General features: G+C 37.1%; 1 protein-coding gene across 2 annotated transcripts in view; it reads left to right on the top strand.

Annotated features, from left to right (window-relative positions):
- Positions 1 to 22,995, top strand: part of JMY (junction mediating and regulatory protein, p53 cofactor) — a 142,247-nt gene extending 119,252 nt beyond the window's left edge. For both annotated transcript variants that reach the window (XM_005286437.4, XM_008174618.4), the window contains 4 exons: positions 2,802 to 2,897; positions 4,688 to 5,234; positions 11,367 to 11,677; positions 17,593 to 22,995. In XM_005286437.4, the coding sequence (XP_005286494.3) occupies positions 2,802 to 2,897; positions 4,688 to 5,234; positions 11,367 to 11,674 (951 nt within the window). In that variant the 3' untranslated portion in view covers positions 11,675 to 11,677; positions 17,593 to 22,995. The remainder of the gene's footprint in view (positions 1 to 2,801; positions 2,898 to 4,687; positions 5,235 to 11,366; positions 11,678 to 17,592) is intronic.
- The last annotated feature ends 3,271 nt before the right edge of the window (positions 22,996 to 26,266 follow it).

Here is a 26,266-nt window from a genome sequence, read left to right as displayed (position 1 = left end):
TGAATCTTGTCTTGTATGTGGACACACTGGAGAGGGATGAGAGACGCTTTGCCAGGGGGTTTCCCAGACATTGCTGACAGCAGAGGAATAGTGAAACTCAGGAATCTTGGGTTCTGTTCCAGGCTTTGGAAGGAGTATTTTCTTGTGGGCACAGACACCTCTCTCTCTCACCTCACCCCTCCTCATCCCACCCCAAACTTGATGCCTTCTGTCCTGGTCCCTCCAAACTGTCCCAGTCCTGTCTCTTTCCTGCCTGGGGCTCCTTGCCCTAGCCCCCTACACCTTGCTGTCCCAGTCTGTCTCCACTCCTCACGGTTTTCATCCCATTCTCAATCTCCCTGCCCAGCCAGTCCCAGTTCGCCTCTGCACTCTAGCTCGTTGGCTGATCTCAGTGACCTCTCCATCCCTGGACAACTGGTTCCCAACCCCTCATCCTCATTTCCCCCATTGGTTCCCAGACTCCTTCCTCCCACCAAATCCCAGTGACAGTTTCTGTTCCGCTCACTTCCTCCCACTCTCCTCCATTCCAAATTGATCCTTTGCATTTCTTCCTCTCCCCCACCTCCAGTCTGGCTCTTGTCCCCTGTGCATTCAAGTCAGGTGGCTTCCTCCTCCATGCTGCGTGGGTACCAGACAAGGGGCATTATTGAGAGTATAGAAGAGAGAAGCCCCCCGTTGTCATTTTTGCTGCCCAGCCACTCCAGCCAAGAATAGCAGCAGTTACAAGGAAGGTCCAGCTCTGCCCCTGTAATTCTGGTGGAGTATGCTCGGTGTATGCACAGTCTGGTCAGTACTAAGAACTAAGAGGCTCGAGCATGCTTGGTGAATATTCAGGGAGTTTAGCTACTAAAATCTAAATCTCTAGAATTTGTGCAGTTTATTTTCATAGACTTATACCTTGGCCAAATTTGGATCGGTTTTCTCCAGGATGGCAAAAGTATCTCTCTCACACAAAGGCCAATCCCTGCCAAATTTCAGGTACCCACTCCAAAGCCTGGCACTAACACTTTTCATAGACAGAGTTGCCAGAAGCTTTTAACATGGGCAAAATAATATTTTTCCCTTGCCTAGTTCTCAGAAATGTCTAAACTGTTCTGACTAAAACACCAACAAATTCAGCATGAGTTAGATACCTAGTATGGAAAACTTCAGCACAAATGGTAAAAGTTTGGCAAAGTTTTTTACAAATAACTGAAAACAAGGTCTTATAATGGGAGGTGTTGGCCAACCTTCAAAAAGGCAGTGCCACCAGTTCCTCCTGTAATATTTGTATGAATTAATTGGTATTTCTGTTTGTGCTTGCATTGTCTTTTGGCAGTCACATATTGAGGGATAGCAGATTGGGATTGAGGGAGTTGAACTGCTTCCTCTCATACAAAATTTTGCAATATGTATCTTCACAGTTGCCAATGCAAATACTTTTATCGGGGGGGAGGAGAACGGGACCAAACATACTTTATCTTTAATTTGACTGCAAATGGGTTTTAAAAGAATTCTTTTACACCAGAAAAAGTGAACCATTAAATTGATTCACTTTTCGCAAGTGTGTAGACTGTGCACGTATCAATGTAACTAATAGTTTTCTGTTTGCTCATCGTTTTTCTTAACCACCTAAATTCAGTTCTAAACATATGAAAGCAGGGGACCAATAGTCCAATCTGAGCCAAGGATGACATTGGCAATGCTGTGCAATCTTTCTCACACTTCTGTTAATGTAGTTCAGCCAGCATTTGCACTCCTGCTTTTCTAGTAGTGGACATCTAGAGCCAAAGGGGGTGGGGGAGGGATAGCTCAGTGGTTTGAGCGTTGGCCTGCTAAACCCAGGGTTGAGAGTTCAATCCTTGAGGGGGCCACCTAGGGATCTGGGGCAAAATCAGTACTTGGTCCTGCTAGTGAAGGCAGGGCACTGGACTCAATGACCCTTCCAGTTCTAGGAGATAGGATATCTCCATATATTATATTATATTATATTATATTATATTATATTATAAAGAATGTGTTTTGCTGAATTTTGTTGGCAAATTAAGATTTATTATTAGATCAGTTTTGTAGCAGCATAAATTGAGAATAAATTTGAAACCTGAGGTCTCATTAGGGAGCCTTTAAATCCATTTAATCTTCCAACTGCACTAATTCCTTACAGGTAACCTGTTTCATAGTCAGAATGTGAATGCCAAAGCACACTTGATTTTTTTAAGCAATTACTTTTTTAGTTGAGTTTAATTACTTAACATAGGATCTTCTAAACGGGATCGAACAGTGGCCCATTGAGTCCTATATGTTATCACTGACAGTGACTAATATTGGCTGTTTCAGAGAGAGAGAATCTGCAGTAAGCAGTTATGGGATAACTAGTCCCCAGGGGAGTATACTTCTAGCTCCCAAAAATTAAAGGTTGGTTTATGCCCTGAAGTTTGAGAGTTTATACACCTTTCAAAATTCTTAGAATCATAGAATATCAGGGTTGGAAGGGACCTCAGGAGGTCATCTAGTCCAACCCCCTGCTCAAAGCAGGACCAACCCCCCAGACAGCTTTTTGCTGCAGATCCCTAAATGGCCCCCTCAGGGATTGAGCTCACAACCCTGGGTTTAGCAGGCCAATGCTCAAACCACTGAGCTATCCCTCTTGTTCAGTTTACTTTTATAACTCAGGATATTCTTGTTATTCATATACATATCTAATCTTGATAAGAGTAGAATCCTGATAAGCTCTTGACCTCAACAATACCTTGAATTGGAATTCTTATGATGAATGTTGTTCTATACATAGTAACTGATGTGTTTTTGATGTCCTTTCTTAGAAGCAAGAGCAGCTGCAAGATGAAGAGGAAAGAAAGAGCTCCTGGGTTAGTCAGGAGCGACAGAAAACACTGGACAGACTTCGCACGTTTAAACAGGTAACAGAAGAAATGACCACTTTTCACCATCGTGTAGCATTTATTTTTAAAAATACGCTTCAGTTATATTCTGGTAATACCCTGAGAGAGATCTGTTCTTCTTTAAATACTTAAAGCATTCATTTTGGGAATAGGTGTTAAAATTCCCATAGCCTAAGACTTAAGAGGAAATAAGGTACAGCATTAGATAAAGTTCTTTGGATGTATTGTAGCATAGTTCTGTGCTTAACCTCCATCTTTCTCAGTTTCTCTTCTTAGTTACTTAATATTTACAGGAAAATAATCAGGAGCTGAAGCAGGGTCTTTCTTTTCCTTATAGATATAATCCAGGTGTTGTTTTACACATGTATTGGATCATGTGACCTGTTATTTGCATTACCATACTTCCTAAAAGTCCCTGTCTCAAAGAGCTTACAGCCTAATACCAGACAAGAGACAACAGATGGATGCAGACGAGAGTACAAGGAAATGACACAATGTTAACTCCTTTTAATGGTTCCTGGCCTATGCATCTAAGACTGAACAAGTAATAACATTGGAGAATTTCTATTGTTAGCAAGAAATCTTGTTTAGTAGTGATATAAAAATGAGTCTTTCCATCCGAATTGCTTGCAAGGCTGCTGGAAACGTACAACTTCTATATACTAGTAAATTCACACATTGAAGCAATGGGATATTAATCAAGTAATTAACGGCTACATTATGTATAGTATATCCATATGGATAGGATCTGTGTAGCTTTGTAAAAATGTTATGTTTTAAGTCATTTGTGGTAATTTAAAAAAAAATACACATTGGGCCCAGTGTTCAAAAGCAGCCTTTAATTTCACCTTCAACAGTTTGTATAAACAGTTACAATTTGCAAGGACACAAACTGGGGGGGGCAAATGTAGAAGCCAGATTAAGACCACTTTGAAAACTCATCTTTGACAAAAAATTCTAGTATTTGGAGTGCCAGTAGAAGAGAACTACTGAAAAGTGTTGAAGGTTTTCTTGTTGTCTGAGTAAGTAGTACAATGCTGCGTTTGAGATCAGCTCATCGGACCTGCTGGCCTGAACATGCTCCAGTGCAACTCATTGGCCTGTTTTATGGGGGGAGAAGGAAGATTGTATTTTTTTATGTTCCAGGAACCATTAATTTAGATGAAGAGTCTGGTTCTTGGAGAAGTATGATGTCTGTCCATTTGCATCCCTGAGTTGACTTAAGCACAAAGATTGAGTTGACCAAGACCTCACAGTGAGACAATGGATCACCCTTGATTAGAATGTAGGATCTTTCTGCCATTCCGGTCTTTGCTGTAACCAGTAGTTACATAAAGAGGAGAGAAGATGACTGGGATAATCCCAGTGGTGCAGCATTTATAACCTTTTGAGGAATGTGCATGTCTATCACCACCTGGTATGAATTAGGGGAGGAGAAGGTGGAGGCTTGCAATATGTGGAAGTCATAATCTGGGAATGATGAATTTACATGTTTGCAAAACATTAAACTATGACATTCCTTATATATCTATATCTATCTATAGCTATATCTATATCTATATATATCATGGTACACCACTGTGCTGCCATATGCTGGCACATTTTATTGAAATGTGTTTTTGAAAATGTACTGCAGTGCAAGAGACCTCCTATGTAATTCCAGTGCAATACAAAAGCAAAGTAAAGAACAAAAATATTAAAGTGAGTTTCCTTGTCACAAAGGCAAAATCACCTGATCACAGTTCTTTAGTTTCTAGTATAGTATATTGCATACACTTATCTAATTTTAAATAACTGTTTCCTTTTAGCGGTACCCTGGGCAAGTAATACTTAAATCAACCAGACTGCGACTGGCTCATGCAAGAAGTAGTAGTACACCCAGCTCAGTGCCCTGTGTAGATCAACCTCAATCTCTACCAGTAACCACACAGATCCAAAAGAAAACTGAGGAGGTGGAATCAGGAAAAGTAATCCAGCCTTTCCAAACCCAGGAGCCCAGAAGCTTAGAACAACTTGAAGATAGTTCGTTACCTCCCAATGGCATTACCTCTGAACTGTCTCATCATGCTACTCCTCCAATTCTTGCCAGTAATGAGCTTCAACCAGATACTGTTACTGTAGTTCCACATCCGCCTCCTTTGCCGCCACCGCCACCACCGCCGCCTCTGCCTATCAAGGAAGATTCTACTGACTCCTTAGAGAAAAGTGACAGCCCTGTTAAACAGGAGAGTGAGGATACAGGAATCCCACAGTCTACCACTGTCCCATCAGCACATCTTTTTGATAGCAGTCAGTTAGTCAGTGCCAAGAAGAAACTTAAGAAGACAGATCTAGAGGGTTTACAAAGGAGGAGAGGTAATATTTTTGTTTATATTTATTTAAACATAATTAACTACTAAGGAATGTACTTGTCATTTTGTTTCCCCCTTTTTTGATTGCTGTGTAGAAAAGGGTATGTTGGATTTTACGTATAATTAGCAATGCAACACTTGTTCTAATGCCCTCGACTGAAAAGTTTGGTGAACTCATGTGGTGGGAATTTGTACTGTAGTGTATGCTGTTGATTCAGTTATATGTAACTCCACATAAACTGCAAATTGCACTTGAGGATGCAGTCAGTTTTTCAGTTGACAGACATTATATAACAGACGTCTTTAGATCAGATATGGGTGCAAAAACTTCAATTGCAGTACTTACCTTATCTGTCTCATCCTGCCACCTTTGTGTATCCTTTCTCTTTCCACCAACCCAGTTGGTGTTGGCAGCTTTGAATAACCACCACAGATTGCTAGTTAGAAATTGAATAAATATTGAAAAATAGGTGATGAATTTTAAAATTCTAGTACTTAATTTTCATTGTTTCCTCTGGGAAGCATGGGAAAATAGTCTTTCCATACCAACTTGGGATGGAATCCTTGCTCCAAGAAGTCAATAGGAGTCTTCCCATTGACTTAAATAGAGCCAGGATTTCACACTATGTACTTTTCATTTAACAAAGTTTGTTTTCTAAAATACCTACCCTTTTGGCTCTGTGCCAATACTGTGATTTAATTAACCTTAACTAAAAGTGTGCTGAGAAGTAGTCACATGTAAGTGAAACTCCTTTTGTGCCTCATGCATAGAGCTATGGTAGTGACTCCATGGAGCCTTTATTTGCAATCCTTATTGTTAAGCACCTAACTCCTTCCAAAAAAAAAAAAAATCTTTTGAAATTTCTTGTGGTGAATGAGACCACAAGATATTTTGAGTCTGAAGTAGATTCAACAGTCCATTTTTTTTGACTCACATGACAAACATTTTTGTTTTCAAAAAGTGTTCTCCAGATTTGTCCATGACCCAAATCTGTAAAGTTCAAACAGATTGTAAGTTAAGTCTGAATGAAACTTATGCATTTGACCAATTTATACATTTTGGGTACAAATCTTTAATTATCTTCATTGTCAAAATTCCGTAGTGTTGCAAGAACTTCTAAATCTCCCTAGACACAAAGGTGTTGTCAGGTGTCTGACATCATGGGCATGTCAGCACAGACTCTTCTTGAGGTTGATCGGTGTGTGGCAAAGGTGAATATTACCATTACCTTGATGCTTTTAACTACTTCTACCATCCACAAAAAAATTCTCTACTATTGTAAGCACACAAAGGCTCTGATCCTGCAAGGATGTCCGTGTGTGGAGACCCATGCACCTGGGCAGCTTTCTATTGAAGTCAGCTGTGCCCCAGAGCTCTGCCTACATGAAACTCCATGCATGATTGGGGTCTAATATACCAATGTATTTCTAGGTGGGATGATCCTTACTCTCTAGAATTCTGTTTTACATTGATTTTAGGGATTGCAAAATCTGTGTGAAATGAAGAGTATAATTACGTTTGTTTAGTATTAATATGGAATTACACTAATGCCTCGGCAGTTAATTCTGTGAGTTTCTGTAACTTTGTCTGTTTTTAACTCCCTTTTTGGATTTTTCCAAAAACTTCTTTTGGCCTGAAATTCCTAGTGGTCGGTCTGAAACTAGAAAGGAAACTTTTGGGACAATTGAAGTATATTAGTCAAGCTTAAAGCAGTTTTTTCAATGTTTGGAAAATGTCCTCAACATTCTGATGCATTCAAACTGCTTGGCACACAAAGGTACAACAAATGTGTATATATAGGATCAGTTCTCTTAAGTTAGGTTTAAACATATTTCAGCTACTTTTGGTCAAACTCCGGGAGCATTATTGGGTCTAGTAAGACACTCCCGGCCAGATTTAGGGGCAAGTGATCGCCTGGGGTACCAGGCTCAGGGTGCTGTTTTTGTTGTTAGTGACAAAAGGAAAAACAGAATGATGGAAGTAAAATGTTTCAGGTATTCCGTATGTGGATTTGTTTTTCACTAACCCCCTAGAATGTTCTGGACCTTTGTAGAATCTTGTGGAACCTTGCAGACTTCCTGAGAACTACATTTTCCTTGAACCGCCTAAAATGTTGTCAGCCGTGCCCTTGTGGGTATACAAGTGGAGGGGAGGATGCCGAAGATATTCCTCACCTGGGGTGCCATTTGGTCTAGGCCGGCACTGAAGACACTTACAGGTGTCACCCGGTGAAAAATATGATAGTTGACAGAGCTTGTAACCGCTGTCAGTTATTCACTAAGAGAAGTGTAGCAGTTACAATATATGCACCATAGGACTTATTAGTTATAAATTTTGCTTCTAGCCCTCTCTTGGTGAACTCAGTTGCTGAGTACTGTGCACAAGTGTGGACAAGAAGATGCCATACTCAATTTGTGGGTAGTCAGCTGAATCAGACCATGCAAATCATCATGGGAATTTTAAAATCAGCACCTCTACTGTAGCTTTCAGTATTTGCAAACATCAAACCTTCAACCACTGAGATAGAACTACAGCACAAGAACTTAATTGTGCCAAAGGCTACCCAGAACTTCCCATCCAGCCAGGTTATAGGTAACATACCCCAACAACACCTGAAATTGCAAAAACCACTATGGATCACATCTGACCATCTCATGTCTCTGGATCCGGCCAGGGAATGGCAAAGTGACTGGACTGCATTTACCATTTCAAACAAGCACAGTATTACTGACTCAACAAGCCACCCTCCCATTTCAACCCTCCACACAGACTTTAGATCACACTGATCCGCACCTGAACAATCATGAAAGGTGCAGCTATCCTTAATGCACAAGTGGAAAACCAAAGACTCCCCTTTTTGTGACTGCAGAGAGACCATTCAACACATCATAAGCAGATCAGATGACAAGCTTAGAATGTACCCTTATGTGTTTATCTTTAGAAAAATCTGAGCTAGCTTGACCAAATTTGGGCGGATTTTCACAGATGAGGAGGGACTTCAAAAGGCATATCTCTGACACAAAACCCAAGTCCCTGCTCCAAAGCATAGCGATGCTAGACTTTTCTTACAAAAAGCTCAGTAGGTTTTGTTTTTTGCCTCAGTCTTGTTCTCAGAAGCAGCTAAACCATTTTGGGTGAAATTTTCCAAAGAAATTGAGCTTGCGGCAGACACCCGATATGGAAATTATCAACCCAAATGCTTGGTTTAGTAAAGTTTATAAGCAACTGAAAACAGAACCTAATAATGGAAAGCAGCAGGCAACCTTAATAATATGGGGCTACCAGTCCAATCTCTAATTGCATGTGTAATTTGATATCCAGTTATATATAAACTAGGGCTGTCAGTCACAATTAACTCAAAACAAATTAACTCTCTTAAAAAATCAATCATGATTAATCACTGTTTTAATCACACTGTTAAACAATAATAGAATATCAATTTAAATGTATTATAAATATTTTGGATGTTTTTCTGTATTTTCAAATATATTGATTTCAGTTACAACACAGAATAAAAAGTGTACAGTGCTCACTTTATATTATTATTTTTTATTACAAATATTTGCCATATAAAAAGATAAACCAAAGAAACAGTATTTTTCAGTTCACCTCATACAACTATTGTAGTGTAATCTCTTTCTCAGGAAAATGCAACTTAGATTTTTTTTTTTTTTTAACATAACCGCACTAAAAAACAAACCTATGTAAAACTTTAGAGCCTACAAGTCCACTGAGTACTACTTCTTGCTCAGCCAGTCTCTAAGACAAATGAGTTTTACATTTATGGAAGATAATGTTGTTGTAGCCGCCATTGCAAATGCATTAATTCAATTTGTGACTGAATTCCTTCGGGAAGAATTGTATGTCTCCTGCTCCATGGTTTTACCTGCATTCTGCTATATATTTCGTGTTATGGTAGTCTCGGAAGATGATCCAGCATATGTTGTTTGAGTTAAGAACATTTTCATTGTAGATTTGACAAAACGCAAAGAAGGTACCAATATGAGACTTCTAAAGATAGCTATAGCACTGGATCCAAGGTTTAAGAATCTGAAGTGTCTTCCAAAATCTGAGCAGAATGAGGTGTGGAACATGCTATTGGAAGTCTTAAAAGAGCAACATTCCGATTCAGAAACTACAGAACCCGAACCACCAAAAAAAGAAAATGTTCTGTTGGTGGCATCTGACTCAGATGATGAAAACGAACATGCGTTGGTCCACACTGCTTTGGATCATTATTGAGCAGAACCTGTCATCAGCATGGAAGCATGTCCTCTGGAATAGTGGTTGAAGCGTGAAGGGGCATACAAATGTTTAGCATACCTGGCAGGTAAATACCTTGCAATGCTGGCTACAACAGTGCCATGGGAATGTCTGTTCTCACTTTCGGGTAACATGGTAAATAACAAGCCGGCAGCATTATCTCCCAAAAATGTAAACGAACTTGTTTGTCTTAGCGATTGGCTGAACAAGGGGGACTGAGTGGACTTGTAGGCTCTAAAGTTTTACATTGTTTTATTTTTGAGTTAAATTATGTAAATTGCACTTTCACAATGAGATTGCACTACAGTAGTTGTATGAGGTGAACTGAAAACTATTTCTTTGATTTACCTCTTTTACAATGCAATATTTGTAATAAAAAATAATATAAAGTGAGCACTGAACACTGTATTGTGTTGTAATTTAAATCAATATATTTGAAAATGTAGAAAACATCCAAAAATATTTAAATATATGGTATGCTATTGTTTAATAGTGTGATTAAAACTGCTATTAATTGCGATTATTTTTTAATCTCTTGATAAATCAGAATTTTTCAATTGTTTTCCAGCCCTAATATCAATAAAAACATAAAAACAAATTGCACACGTTACATTGTGTAACATAATATAAAAACTATAAATCTACCTTCTCCTCTCCAAGACTATCTTTGACTTCTGCATATGCACTCTCCCCACTAATCCATCTCCCATTGGATTTATTTAACATTCCAAACTTCTAAGTAGCTTCTGAGAGCTGAGTCTTTATAATGTTGATTTGCCAGGGAAGCTTCACCTCTCACTTCCAATTGTGGGGCCCCATCACAGCAAATATATCAGTAAATAAAAATGCTTGTCCAAACTCAGGATTGTTGAAATCCACAAATGGATAACAAAGGATGTCATAAAAGTGTATTCCACAATACACTTAGGAGAATTGGAGAGAGTTTTCCAGCTATGGATAAATGTTTCACTTTGGATATGGTATGCTGGTACATAGCTAGTTCCCATTGTTGTATTGAAGATACTGTGCTGGTTTTTTGTTGTTGTTTTTTTTGACACACATTAATCCTGGCCTCCACCTAATCTGTAAATCTGCAAAGCCAGAATCCAGTTGAAATACCATGTTCGTTTCACAGGGGAGTAAAGCTGCAGGTTGACTGTAAAGGCACTCTATGCCTTAACATAGCTAAATTGCTGCTCTACTTACTTTAGTTACAGGGGAGGGGGGCGTTTTGAGAAGGCTGGGATTAGTACTGTGCAAATCCACTGGCCAAAACCTCCACATTTCAGATTGGAAGAGAGGGAAATATATGCTGTTGCAGCTGACCACATCTGCTACTCCTCAATGGTTTGTAGTAGAAGTCATGCAGTGGATACAAACTAGCTACCTCAGGCATGTCCTGAGAATTCAGTTTCTCCTCTGGTGCTTGCATTACACAGAGTATGCAGTCCAGTCAGTTAAGTTATGTGCTCACTATCAGACTTTCAGCCACAGGAAATAGACATCATAATGTATTTTGATTTTGTAACTGATTGTTGTCTTGCAGGCACGAAAACTTACCTGCCAAAGTAGCCATACTGTATACCATATGCTGATGTTATTTGGTTTTCAGAAGTCATATTATAGTGTTCGCAGTATAAATATAATTTCTTCTTGCCAGTAAAGAAAAATAAAAAGATAAAAACACCATTAGAAAGTTAGCACTTACCAACGGTTACATGGTGGTATCTAAAATACCACTGTTTTCCCTCTATTTAGGATGCAAAATTGCTGTGGTAACTACCCTTTGTCATATAGGAAATAAAAATGAAGATGCTGAAATGTGTAAATATATTAAACTTAATACTAACTCGGTCTTTTGATTTGCTGCAGTGAGTTCCCCAATGGATGAGGTGCTGGCTTCGTTGAAGCGTGGTAGTTTTCACCTAAGAAAGGTTGAGCAGAGAAATCTCCCTCCTTTCCCTGATGAAGATGACAGCAATAACATCTTGGCACAGATAAGGAAAGGGGTGAAACTGAAGAAGGTGCAGAAAGATGTTCTGAGAGAGTCTTTTACAATTCTGCCTGACACTGACCCTTTAACACGTAGCATCCATGAAGCACTGCGAAGAATTAAGGAGGCATCACCTGAATCAGAAGATGAAGAGGAGAGTTTGACTTGCACAGACTGGGAAAATTAACCTGTAAATTTCCTATATTTTTAAAAATTAAATTTTATTTTGTTGGTGCTTTTTTAGGAATACCTGCTGAGCTTGGGCTAGAAAGTCTAGGAGATTTAGGAGTGTGCCTAAATCATGCAGTATACATAAACTGGTAAAAATGTGCATATCTAATCTGAACCACTGGCATTTCAAAGGGAGTTATATTTATAATAAGAGAAACATATTTCTGGACTGTTGCCAGAAATTTTTTTTGTAAAATTTTTTTGCTAAATCAGTGACAGAAATTGTCCTCACAAAAAACCTAAACCTCAGTATATTGACCAGACTGTACCTTATAAGACTGAAAAGGACTTTCAGAAATAATAATGCAACAAAATCACTCTTGAATATACCCCTACATTTACTAATGTCAAATGTTTTCTAATTGCTTCTGATGTGTAAAAATCCAGTGTATTTCCCACTTAAAGCTAAATAATTACAAGTCAAAGAAGATTAGATCTGACTACTAAGCATATTGAAATCTTGTTGGCTACCCTGTCTGTCTGGCTTCTTGGTGGGTGGCTTTTTGATAGCTTTCTTTCAGATCTGTGAACAGTCTGATTAGATTTCTAAATCATAAACAGTAAATATGCCAGTATAATTTACACCTCTGCTATTCATAAAATACCCCACAAATTTCCAGGCATTGTAGTTAGATGTGATACAAGAACAGAACTTAGACTTAAGATAGCTAGTTTTAGTGAGTTCAGAACAATGCAGAAATAGCCAAGGAATTTTAATTTTCAAGATTGTGGGGGTAGTCAAAAGACACAGATTCTTCTGTGCTACTCCTGTAAACTGGACTGACAGAGTGCTGTATTTCTGTAGCAAGTCTGCTGATAGAACATGGCCATATTTAAATAAAAAATAAAAGATTCAAATAAATATATTTATAAGTAAATAAAAATGTAAATCTAGATCAAGGAGAAAGCCACAAGGATCTCTAAAGAACTTATTTCAAAAACTTTCTTAGAAATGGACTCTCCCAAGGTGTATAGTGAGTTAAAGGGAATAAATAATACATATTGCATTCAAACCACTTATAGTGGTAGTAAAAGACACCCCATTTGTATGTTAATAATTAAGCAGTAATGCACTCCAGAGATTGAGAGCTTTTGGGACACTGCCACAGCTGGGAAATGAAATTTAGTGCAAGTACCACAGGTATTAAAAAGAGATGGTAGCCCAGCAAAACAAACAACCTGTAGTATTTTACTGTGATTACAAATCTTTACTAAATTAAAGCTATTAAATAAATTGTTATGCCAATTTAATATCCTATTCTAAATTTTAAAAAAGGAAAATAAACAGTTACCTCACTGGTAGATTAGCCACTAGAGAGCCATATCAGTTGATCTATTTGATTTAGTTTTACTGTATTTCTCCTGATCCGGCTTTATTGCTAGGAATTTTGAAACTGTCTTAAATCCAAAGGCGCAGATATGCTTGCATGCTGATGGAATGCACAGTCAAAAGCTGGTATGATCTGCAGGGCTGCCTGGCTCTCACTACAGTTGTTGATCACTCAGGATCTGACACCTGCCTCAAAACTATTATTAACTTCACAATGATTGCAGGTTTGGGTCCCTCATGATTTCCTATGGCCATTGTTATAATCAAAGATGATGATGTGGGCTGAATTACCTTTTTAGCGTGTTCATTCTTCTGTCACTCTTCCAAGACATTTTACCAAACCTATTTCAGTGATTTGGTTTTATGTAATAGATTTGTAAACCTAATTGCGTCTTTTTGAATCTTGTTTTCCTCTTGGGAAGAATACTTTTTAATACCTCAGGATATTGTAAACTGCTTTCCTCAAAATCCTTCCCTTTTTTTTAATCTGAGGTATTGATAGGGCACCAGTTGCCATCTTCTTTTGTAAGCTAAACATTATCTGAACTTTAAATACTCTCACTGTAAGTAAGTTGAAGGTGCTTAGAATCTTATGGAATTTAGACTCTTAAGTTCCGCAGAGACTTATACACACATTTGGCATTTGCATTCTACCCCCTCCACACTCTGTTATCATGAAAATACTTCAGTGGGATGTAATTGTAACTGACAGGTTTTTGATAGATTTGTAATGGTTTGTGTTTAAAAACTAACACACCTTACAAAAACTAGGCTATGCTGAGGAATTGTATGAAATAATCTGATTAGACTGAATATAGACTGAAACATATGTAACACTATTCTGCTGAATTACTATTATTTTCACAGACATGACCCTACTTGATTTGAATGTATAAATTGATTTAACAGAATTAATTACCTAGTACTTTAAATAATGGTCTACTGCAGAAATTTCAGAGCATGTTTTCTAGTACAAGGAAATCAGTTTAATGCCAGGACCTGTTAAAAGGATGACATTGTTGATTAAAATTACATCTCTGGGGCAAAATATATTACAAGAAGGTATTTTATACTGTAATTGGACATACATTGTATACTGGCAGATATTATGAAACAATCATCTTCACTTAAATCTGTATAAGCTAAATTTTATACTGTAATTAATATTTCAAAAGCCTTAAGGCTAAATCTGATAGTTTATATGTTTGAAATAGAGAAAGTATCTTTAAATTAATACAATACATGGTAAAGAAAAGAATTAACTAAAAGGGAAAATAAGCAATGAATGAATAACAGTTTACTCAATGTATACAATGAGGATAAAGGGATTTCCCTTTATAACTACAGTCTGAGGATAAAACAATTTTAAAAGAATTGCCCTCACTAAGAAAAATTCAGTCCGTGATAAATTAGAATAAAATCTGAGCTGACTTGGTAGAAAGGTGTCCCTTTGGTTGATCTTGGATACGTCTCTTCCTTATAAGGAAGATGGTAAAATGGTTTGTAAATGCTTTCTTTCCTCCAATACGGATAACTTAGTTATAATTCCAAATAGCAGTAAAGGTTTGGGGGGAAAAAAATATAGTGGATGTGTAACAATTAGGGCTATCGATTAATCACAGTTAACTCGCGCAATTAACTCAAAAAAAATTAATCACGATTAATCACACTGTTAAACAATAGAATACCAATTGAAATTTATTAAATATTTTTGGATTTTTTCCACATTTTCCAATATATTGATTTCAGTTATAGAATACAAAGTATACAGTGACCACTTTATATTATTTTTGATTATAAATACTTGCATTGTAAAAATGAAACAAAAGAAATGGTATTTTTCAGTTCACCTCATAATACTGTAGTGCAATCTCTTTATCATGAAAGAGCAACTTACAAATGTAGGGGTTTCTTGTTACATAACTGCACCCCAAAACAAAACAATGTAAAACTTTAGAGCCCACAAGTCCACCTAGTCCTACTTCTTGTTCAGCCAATTGCTAAGAGAAACAAGTTTGTTTACATTTATGGGAGATAATGCTGCCCACTTCTTAATTACAATTTCACCTGAAAGTGAGAACAGGCACTTGCATGGCACTGTTATAGCTGGCATCGCAAGATATTTACATGCCAGATGCGCTAAGGATTCATATGCCTCTTCATGCTTTGGCCATCGTTCCAGAGGACATGCTTCCACATTGATGATGCTTGTTTAAAAAAAAAAAAAGGTTAATTATATTTGTGACTGAACTTCTTGGGGGAGAATTGTATGTCTCCTGCTCCATGGTTTTACCCGCATTCTGCCATATATTTCATGTTATAGCAGTCTCAGATGATGACCTAGCACGTTGTTCATTTTAAGAACACTTTCTCTGCAAATTTGACAAAATGCAAAGAAGATATCAATGTGAAATTTCTAAAGATAGCTACAGTACTTGACCCAAGATTTAAGAATCTGAAGTGCCTCCCAAAATCTGAGAGGGACGAGGTGTAAAGCATGCTTTCAGAAGTCTTAAAAGAGCAACACTGATGTAGAAACTACAGAATCCAAACCACCAAAAAATAAAATCAACCTTCTGCTGGTGGCATCTGACTTAGATGATGAAAACGAACATGCATTGGTCCGTACTGCTTTGGATTGTTATCATGCAGAACCCGTCATCAGCATGGACGCATGTCTTCTGGAATGATGGTTGAAGCATCAAGGGATATATGAATATCCCATCTGGCATGTAAATATCTTGCAACGCCGGCTACAACAGTGCTATCCAAATACCTGTTTTCATTTTCAGGTGACATTGTAAACAAGAAGCAGTCAGCATTATCTTCTGCAAATGTAAACAAAGTTGTTTGTCTGAGTGATTGGCTGAACAAGAAGTAGGACTGATTGGACTTGTAGGGTGTAAGTTCAATTTTCATCATAAAGAGATTGCATTACAGTATTTGGATTAGGTGAATTAAAATACTCTTTCTTTTGTCTTTTATGGTGCAAATATTTGTAATAAAAATAAATATAAATTGAGCACTTACACTTTGTATTTTGTGTTGTAATTGAAATCAATATATTTGAAAACGTAGAAAACCTCCACAAATATTTAAATAAAAGGTATTCTATTATTAATAGTGTGATTAATCATTAATTTTTTTAAATGCTTGACAGCCCTAGTAACAATGTTTATAAGTACTTCATAGATTGCCCTGAGAGAGAGAGAGAGATATTTTATCCTAATTTATTACTCATAGAGTCTTAAAAATGCATGTGTTTTCAAACAAAGACTAAGTCCTTGTCCCAGGGGGCTTATAAAATAAGGTATGATAAAAAAGAAAGGTGACCTATTTGGGAGCTGTGGAGAGGGTGGAGTGAAAGGAGTATTGCTTTTTTCTTGAATTTTGAGGGGAAATTAGCATTTATACACGTTTTAAGAGAAGGCATGTGAATTGTAAAACTGAGAATTTAAAGTGGAATGTTTGGTTTCTCTACTAGTTTTAAAATGTAGTGTTCGCCTCAGACTAACTCACTAAGAGGGGAGTTGAAACTTCCATTTCTCATTCATATTTTCTTTGTCTTCAAATAATTACCTGTTTCTAAAACCTTAAATCACACAAACTGTCCCTTTAAAAAAAAAATGTCCCCCCTCTTGCACTTTCTGAACCATTTAATTTATACTTCCTTGCATGGAGTATAATCCTCTGTTAATTGTATGCTTATGCCATAATGAAAGGCAAAAGTGGAATATCCATTCACTATTTTAAGCATTTTAGCAACCCTTGTATACTTTCACAAGAACTTATTTTAGAAGTCCTATAGATGAGATTGTAATTTGAAAAAGTTATAAATATTCAGAGTGAAACAACACATGAAAGATTAAATCTGGTCTGTCACAGGTTCCAACTACCTGTTATATGGGTTAGCTTCTGAAACTAAATTTTTTCCATTGATGTCTTCCCTATAATTTCTAAATCTCACAAGACAATACATGAGTCAGCTGCATTCATTTGAATCACTACCAGAAGATGCAGTGGTGCACAGAAAATTGTTGATACTCAGAAAATAGCCAGTTGGAAGTTTTAGATCCTTTACACTTTTCATTTTAAAATTGCATAGTCTATGTTAAAGAAGTTTGTGTTGACTTGAATCATCAGTCAAATGCTGTAATAACATAAGAGCCCAGATTCTCAACTGAGACCAAGGAATGCCCAGAGCAACTCAGGGATGGGGTGACTAAGATTTTTCTAGACTACCTTGATTTGGGGTTAGCTATGTGATAGTGCAGTCCCCTGTAGCAATTTAGAGCAGCCTGACTGTGCTCTAATGTGTGTTGGCTGCTAATAACCCCAAGAGGGCACAGTGAAGCCCTGGCTGTGCCCCATACACTGGTTGCTGGGCTTGTTAGGAGCCACTATGATGGCTCTAAAACACTGGAATTAGGAAGAATCTAACTGTTTAAAAATGCTGCTTAATGCATTTAATGGAGGGGATTTGTACAGTTGAGATTAAATTATGTTTTTCAGTTATTCTTTGTGTTGTTTTGTTTTTTACACAGGTGACTAGCAGCCACTGAAGAAAGGAAAACAACAACAACAAAAAATACCCCATAGCTGGAGATCAATCTTCCTCTTCATTTCAGAAAATTCAAAGCCAGCAATTTTGACCATCAGCTGCATAGTAGAAAAAGGCTTCCTTTGGCAAATGATTATGTGAAAAAACGTGAAACATTGATTTTTTTTTTTCAGATTTTTTTTTATTCAGTCCAGAAGTGCAAGGTTGGACAAAAAGCTGAGTTGTTTAGATATGCATTTTATATAACTGTAATGAGAAAAGGGTCTTCAGGATGTTTTCTCAATTCTTTAAGCACTTTTTACATTTGCGTTAGTATATATGGCCAGTTAAGTGAGGGAACATTTTAAGTGGGAAGAATGCTGCATTGATAAAGCTACTGGGGGATGCAGCTGAAACATCAGGACAGCTAGGAAACCTACTTTTCAGTGCACTGAAAATATCATCTGCTTGAAAAACACATTTAATAGCTGTACCACAATAGCTAAAATTCAGATAGAGATGCAACTAAGATCTCTTTAGTTATTCTTCTCACTGCAAAGAAATGTATGTTAGTATGAAAAATAACAACAGATGGCTGTACAGTCTAAGTACCATAACAGTGGAATACATGTATTTAAGAATGTATGTGTTTACAATATGGTACACTTAACATGGCATATTGCAGCACCTTTTTAGAAGGTCATATATAATCTTGCACCCTATATTTTAAAAGTAGATTTTCCATGCTCTTTTAAACAGTAATATTTAGGTGAGATGAACTGAGTTAATAGTTATACCATACATACAAATTTGTTATAAGAAGCAATATTTTGTAATTTGATAATACTTAAAATTATTTTTCTCTGTTAGCTTGAACTGTTCTTGTTTGATTACTGTAAGCAACTTTCTTTACTTTCTTATTTAAGGAAATGCAGGACTTAAGCATATTAACACCAGTTATGGAAGTTATGCTTCTCTGTTAGTAGTTAATATTTCCTTTAGTAGCTACAAAAAATTGTACATCATACCTAACAGCCTGTTTGGCTGAAAACTACACTTCCATTTAATGCTGGCTGTATGTGGCTCTAAAGGAGGGGAGGGTACAGTTTTCAATACAGTGAGAACTTAAAAAGAAATAATCCTAAACTGCATGACTAATAGCTGCGGGCAGCTAGTTTTATAATGCCAGAGTACTTAGAGGTACATCTTATACAGAGTTCGAAGTAATCTTGTACTATGTTAAAGGCTCCATGTAATGTTCGTTAGTTGAGAAACGCTCAAGTTATATGAAAGTCTTGACCAGCGTTTTATTTTTATTAAAATTTTACGTACTGTTTGAGAGACACACCACCCCTTTCCTTTTACAAAATTGTATTTTTGTTCAGTATTCATTTTATGAAGGACAAATGACTGTACTCATTTTCATTTAGAAGCAGATGCATGAATTGCTACTGTTGTGTAATGGAGTACATATTCCTCTTTAACTTTTATAACAGTTCTTCTTAAAATAGTTGTGGGAGCAAGAATACGTACCTTGGCAATAGGTTACATAACCAAAATGAACCTCACATCTTGGAACCTTTAGGCTGTTCTACAATTATTGTCCTGAATAATAAAGATCTGTCATGTTTTGAAAGATAATTTGCCACTCTATACTTGGCATTGATAGGCATTTTTCTTGATTTTTTTTGACTTATTTATAATGTTTAGTGAAACATTTTCAAAAGGAATGCTTATGAGCAGCATTTTTCAGAAATGATACCAGTTTTGCTTCAGGTATCAGCTTTTGGGGCAGCATCTTTCTTGGACAGAGCATCAGTTCTATGATACATCCATCATTAGCTTGTCAAGGACCTGACAACCTAAGTTTCTTCCCAGTTTATTTCTATGGTTTTACATCTAACTAATCATTTCAAAATTTATCATATGTAATCATTTAGCATAGATCATAAACGTAAGTAGTTTGTGTGCCGATGGTGTACAGGCATCCATATTCCAGATTACATTACACTATAAACTGGGTCCAGTGTATGAATTTTTAGCTGTAGCACAAAACAGAAGTATCTGCAAATTAGGATGATATACTGTATGTGAAGCTGAGGGTTAGACCAACAGCAATGGTGTGACATCAAGTATGTCCAGTTTTTCTTGCTGAAAGAAACCAAAGTGCAAATTGGACAGTGTGCATAAAACACTGGCAAAATTTTTGAGTTGTGGGGGATGAATAGTGTAATTTGAAAAACAGGAATAATGTTCCTTCCCCTTACACTACATTTATTATCCACAAATTTATAGGGAGATGTTTAAATAGCCCTATACTGTGTTGTACTACAGAGTTCTCAGGTTTATCTACATATGATTTGTCAACTTTGCCTTGAAAACTTGTTCATGATTAAAAATAAACCTGTCCTTGATAGACTTATATTTAGTTAAAATATTAGATTCCTGACTGAGTGTGTATACATTGCTTATTCATAGGAATATCATATTTTATGCACATGCACAGAAAAGATAGCTGCTGTGCTGAGCATAACAGTTTATATCAAATTCAAACTGCAACTTTAAAAAGGAAAGAAGGTGTGTGTTTTCTAGAGAATATTAAAAATCAGATTTGAATCTAAAGTAGTTACTGGATGTCACAGTTTCAAACAGTTCTTCAATTTAATAGCCATTTAAAATTCCATGCATAAAAATACTCCCAGTGCTTTTAGATGATGATTTATACTAGTATTGCAATAGAAGTTATATGGGGAAAGTCCAACTACTTTCACAAGAGTTAGAGAAATTGACAATCCTTGCTAGTTTGGCACATCTGTAACTGACAGTAGGTTTATTGAACAGTTCTGCACTTGAGAGACCATGGCAACCATCACTATGGGGCTGGCATTAATACTTACATGTGTACAAGAGGGAAAAAAAGCTTGCACATAAAATGATCACTAGAGATTTTCAGTATTTGCTCTTCATGGATGCACTACATCAGATTCGCTGAATTGTTCTGTTCCTAGCCATTGATCTTCAACAATTGCTCATCTTTTGCGCATTCTACATGCCAGAAAAACTTGCTTGTTTATTCAAAATAGAGCTGTTTGGTAGTGAAATGGGTTCACTGAGGTAAGGAATTGGAATTTCCCAATCTGAAATACATATAAATTCAAGAAGCATGAGTATATACTGTACTTTGGGGACTGAGAATTTAGCAGTGAGAAAAAGGAATCAAAATGGTTTATTTCTATTAGAGCAACCAAAAATGAAAGGTAAACAACAATAGTCTTTTGATCAGGAATGGGATTAGCATTTATTTGAATTTCTGTACCTCCCTCACTGTGGTCCCCAAATCCATTAAAAATGACTAACATTCTTATTTTATTCACTTTTGCATATTATGTTTGCGTATTTTGAGTGTGATTTAGTTTTAAAGCATAGATGAAAGTTTTGTTTCTCTTTTTTAAGTGTTACTTTACAGATTTCTTTAAAAAGTTTATCAGCCTGTATTCTACAACACACAGCTGTAAAATAAGTAAACTTGATCAGATATTGTGTTGTTCAATGGCTGCATCAGGGACTTTGGGTTCAATAGACTTCATCAGATTCGTTGTAAAGAATCACTTTGCCTTTCAGCATCGTGTTCTGTAAAGTCAAAAATCTTCAAACTCTGAGCCGGTTCTTTATTGAAATGCAACCAATTGAGACGAGGAAGCAGAAACTTTCATTAGTTAAGGTTCTCTTTTATTCCCTTTGTTGCACTGAATTTAAAGACTGTAACTGTAAATTAAGGTTACTTGCAGTTTAAGCAGCTGTTTTCATTGTAAAGCTTATGTACTTACTTTACCGGTGTTATTTCTGGTAATGATCCCATAAGCGTGAAGCAAGATACTATGTATAATGTTAGAGAATCAATATGCTACAGAGAAGCAGTAAGAACTGGAAGCGTCTTATTGAGAGAGCATGTTGCATTTACTGAACGCTAATGGAGTATATCGGACAGTAGGTTCATTCTAAAAAGTGCTCTTTGGTATAGTGAAGCACATTGACCTGTATTGCTATCTAATGCTGTGTAAAATACAGCAGTGGCTGTTTTTATCCTATAAATATACTGTAATTTAAAGTTTTCCTACAAAATGAATTTATATTTAGTTGCTGCCTAAAACATCATGTATTAAAAGTTAGAATTTTTAGGAGGGGGCTGGGTATGCCAATGTATTTTGGGGTGGGTGGTGTTATATTATGCTTTGCACGGCCCATTCAGTTACGACTTCGTCCAAAATTCCTGGCTTTGACCATGGTGAATCTGCAACTTGGGATTTACAGAACTTTATTGTAATTCACATCTCCTAAAACTTGTGCCCTTGGGCCTCATAATATTACCCAAATGGTCTTCCTTCCATTCCCCCATGTGGATTCTCCGATATCTTTAAATATGGAATATGACCAATTTATGACTTTATTAGACCTATAATTATGTGAATGAGGAAAGGCTGCCTACAGCTGATAGAAAAGACCAACCGAGGGGGTGTCTGTTAAAAGAAAAACCTTGACTGGGAGCATATTGCTCGTTTATTGTCTCAGTGGGTAGGGCCCCAACAAATACGAAGCACAGCAACAAGTTTTTAAATAATTCATCATGGTTTTTATTCACGTTCTGCTTGGTAATTCAAAGGTTCCACAGTAATTAATTTACTGGTAGAGTGGCTTGATTTTCAAGTCTTCACATCCATGCATTGTGGAGAGGTATGTGATTAGAGACAGACTCACTGTGACCTCTCCATACATATTTCTGTGGTTGCTGCCTACTTTACAAGATATCTTGTGTTTCTAAGTGCAGCACCTCAAAGTAGGTGAAATGCAGAAAGCTGCAGATTTGCATGAATAAAGGGTTAATAAAACTGACACTTTCTAGCTTGGTTGAATAAACAAGAAATAATCAAATGGAAAACTGAGTCACCATCCACTAGCTTTGTGCAATATTACGAATAGAATCAAACACTAGCACATTGTGGTTGGCTTTAAGAAAGTCTTTAACACAATTATATTTAAATGGACATTTTAAATGCACATTGTATTATAAAACTTCTCCTGCAAATTTACAATACCTAATAATGCTCAATGTTCTAAAGTATTAAGCAACAAGTGTAAAAAATAAAAACTAAGTGAGCATTTCTAGCAATACCTGAAAACTAAAAAGAAAAAAAATATTGGTTTGACTGTTTGCCTTTTGCTCTCTTTCTTTAGTGCAACTTTTCTGTAATTATAATTATTCTGTGTATTTCATGTTTTTACTATCAAAGTTAAACCTGTACACAAAGTACTGAAATCACCTTTTTCTTGTACATGCGATGTAACAACATACTCACAGTTTTGGTGCTTAAAAATGATTTTTTTCTTTAATAAAGGATATTTATTTGAACACTTGTTTTATCTGAGATTGTTTTAAAAAGTGGAGGAGATACAATCAACACCGTTTAGTTCCTAAGATATTTATGTACCATTAGCCTTCCATTTCGATCATATTCTCAACTGCTGATGGCAAAATTTAACTCTTACACCTGTAAGGCACTTCTATGTCAGGCTGCTGAGATGCTAAATTTCTGAGTGTTTGTATTATCACTACACTGTTGCATCTGTGGATAATTAAAGAGACACTGAAAAAATTATGCATTTATTTTTTCACCCCTTTATGGAACTAGGTAACATCTACATCTTATTGTGGAACCAGAACAAGCCTCCAGCTGCAATTACTTGGTTTAAAAAGACCTGAGTTAGAATTAAAATAGACTAAAATACAAAAATGAGTTATTGTGATTTCTATTGTACATATTCCAATAAGCAAAGGCAATCTTCCAGAAACAATTAAGAGACCAGATAAGTCTGTATTATATGAGTATGGATTCCTCCCAAATTAGTAGACTGCCTACCTATCTCTAGTGTCTGTTATTCCCTTATATTATTATTAAAAGGGTGTTATACCGGTTGCAAGGTCAAGCACTCAAATGTTAGGAAATCCCCATTCTGTTGGTGTCACTAGGCATCACCCTAGGTAACTTGGGGGGAAGTGGGGTTGGAAGGCCACAAAAGTCGATGAAGCCCCCCCGCACTAGGCCAAAGTGAACCAAAGCCTGCATGTTAAACTTTACTAACCTCACAGGCCAGCAGCTGGGAAGCGGTAGTGATAAGGGAAACCTACATGCTTCTAGCTGAAGGACAAGATTACTTGCAGAAAGGAACAGTACGAACAAGCTGCACAGCCAAGGTCGTTTAATGTAACTACTGCAGAGGGAGGAAGGGGGGGAGGTAGGGGAGGGAGAAAAAAGAATAAAAAGGAAAAACTGCTTGTCTCAGTGCGCTTGATTTGAGACATGCTGGTCTCCTAGTGCCTGTTCAGAGCTCTTGAATAAATTTTGTCTGCTTCTCCACCCTGGTGTGTTCATTGGCGCGAAGCACACCGGGCAACGAACCCCTCTGTGCCGGCAACAATTCCATCTTCTTTTGTATATATGTTATGATTGTCTGATCATATTTCAGCCACAGTATCCATGCCTAATTTCCAGTGCAGCATGTCTTGTTGATGTTTTTGTTTGTGCTTACATTAGAATGAAATTTGTGGTTTTGGCATGATTCAAAATTTTGCTGACAATGCAAGTGCCAGATGGAGAAGGTGATGTCTAACAGTTTGTGTCACCCAAACCTGAACAGAATTTCATGGGACAAAGAAAAGGCCTAAGGATCTTCTCCCTGCCCAATTTTGAAAGCAACGGTGGTGTGAATATTTAGGTATCTTAAAATGGAAAGAGTCAGGCAGCCAAATTATAGGGCTGGTTACCAGCTCCTATAGTACTGTATGTACAAAATGCTCTTATGGGTGAATCTTTTCAAAACAACCATTTGTTTTCTGGGGGAAGGGAAGGGGAGACTGTGTGTAGTTTTTTTAGCTAGGAACCCAGAAATAGGTACCAGGGGTTAAATTTCCAGAGAAATTATTACCTTTTGTGCCAACTGGCTGATTTAAGTACCTCCACAAAATGGACAAAGATAATTTCTATGTATCTATTTTACAAAAATATTAAATTACTACATTACTGAATATGGCCATATTCCATTTACTTATATATTGAGCCATTTTCCATTATACTTCTGTTTTGATATTTAGGATCCTACACCCAATAGCAGGAATCTGCTATTAAATTGTTAGCTTGTGGGGGTAGGGTCTCTGCCTTTTTATATTTGCAAAATGCATAGCAGATTGTTGTTGGAAGCACCACAAAGATTGCTCAATTATTCCCACTTAAAAAATAGGTGCAGTAAGTTACATTGGAGGTGCAGTTATACTTTGCAAAGTGTCTTTGTAAAAATATGGTATTCTTGAGTTCCTCAACTTTCATATTAAATTAGCTCAGTTTACACTGAGATTTTGGAGGGCATGTCTGGTACTGTGGATTGTGCCTGGGATTTACTCAACAGATGCAATCATCTCTATCATTTTTTGTGACTGATCTCCATCTGGATCACTCTTTTAACCTTAGGATACATCTCTACATGCTTGTCCCTGACTTGTGCAGCAATGTACTTACTCTTTCCTGGTGTTTTGTACTTACTCCTTAGGTTCTACTGACTTTTCAGGTCATTCCATGTGATGAATCAGCAGTTGAAAGCAGCATGTGTAGAGATTGCAGGGTCTCTCTTCTGGAATAGGCTTGAGTGGATGAGCAGCTCCTCTGTGCACACTGTCACCTTAATTGATATGGCCTTATCTCAACAGTGTATTTTTAATGTGTACAACAGAACCACTGCACCCTAGGAACTGAGCTACTCCTTGCAAGTTAGATTGTGTGAACTAATGACTAAATCAACAAGCACACTAAGAAATGAAATGATTAGGACAGTGGTGATCTTAGTCACATTTGGTAATAGAGAGATGCTAGATAAAAGGATAATTACTCACTAGAAAGCCCTTTGTCACAGTCCTCTTCTTCCCAATCCTATAGGAATAAAGCATTACATCAGGCTGTCATCTCCACCAAAGGGGGATGTAGGTTAGCCACCTTCCCAGCAGAAAATAAAAGAAGGGAAGGAAGTAGGAATGGGAAAGAAGTTTTATGCAAAACTAAACCACTCGGTTCCTTTTCCCGTTACTCATCTTGGAGAAAACCTATTCTGTTACACCTACTGCCACAGCAAAAGGAGAGTCTCTGGGAAACAGAATTTTTTAGGACACTTCCATACACAAAAACTGCTAACATTTCAACTGATCGTGTGGTTGCTCTGCAGTTCCTGTCCACTAAAGCTTCAGCTTTCTGCTTACAATACACTTGTTTCTCTGCTCAGCAAGTGAGTAGCCCTGCTTCAGTCACAATTCTATCCACCTTTCTACAGTGGAGGACTGCAGATGTCTTCCTGTCCTCCACTCACACCTAGATTTTCATTGAATCCTGTCACATTTTCTATAACTTGTCCAATTCCGCACCACCATTTCCATCCCAACTGCTAATACTCTCCTCCACACCTTTGATACTATTGTCTGCACTGCTCCAGCAGTTCCACCTACCTGCTCTCTAACCCACTCATGATGTAGCTAGAATAAAATATTCCTTTCCTGCCATGGCGGTCTGTGTTAGCCTGTGCTCAACTCCCCTCTGGGCTTCCTGGCTCATTCCAGGAATCCCAACAAGGTCAAACATCAG

This window comes from Chrysemys picta, chromosome 6 (genome assembly GCF_011386835.1).
Source record: "Chrysemys picta bellii isolate R12L10 chromosome 6, ASM1138683v2, whole genome shotgun sequence".
Classification (NCBI taxonomy): Eukaryota; Metazoa; Chordata; order Testudines; family Emydidae; genus Chrysemys; species Chrysemys picta.
Note: the sequence above shows the minus strand (reverse complement) of the source record. Positions and strands in the feature narration are given on the sequence as shown.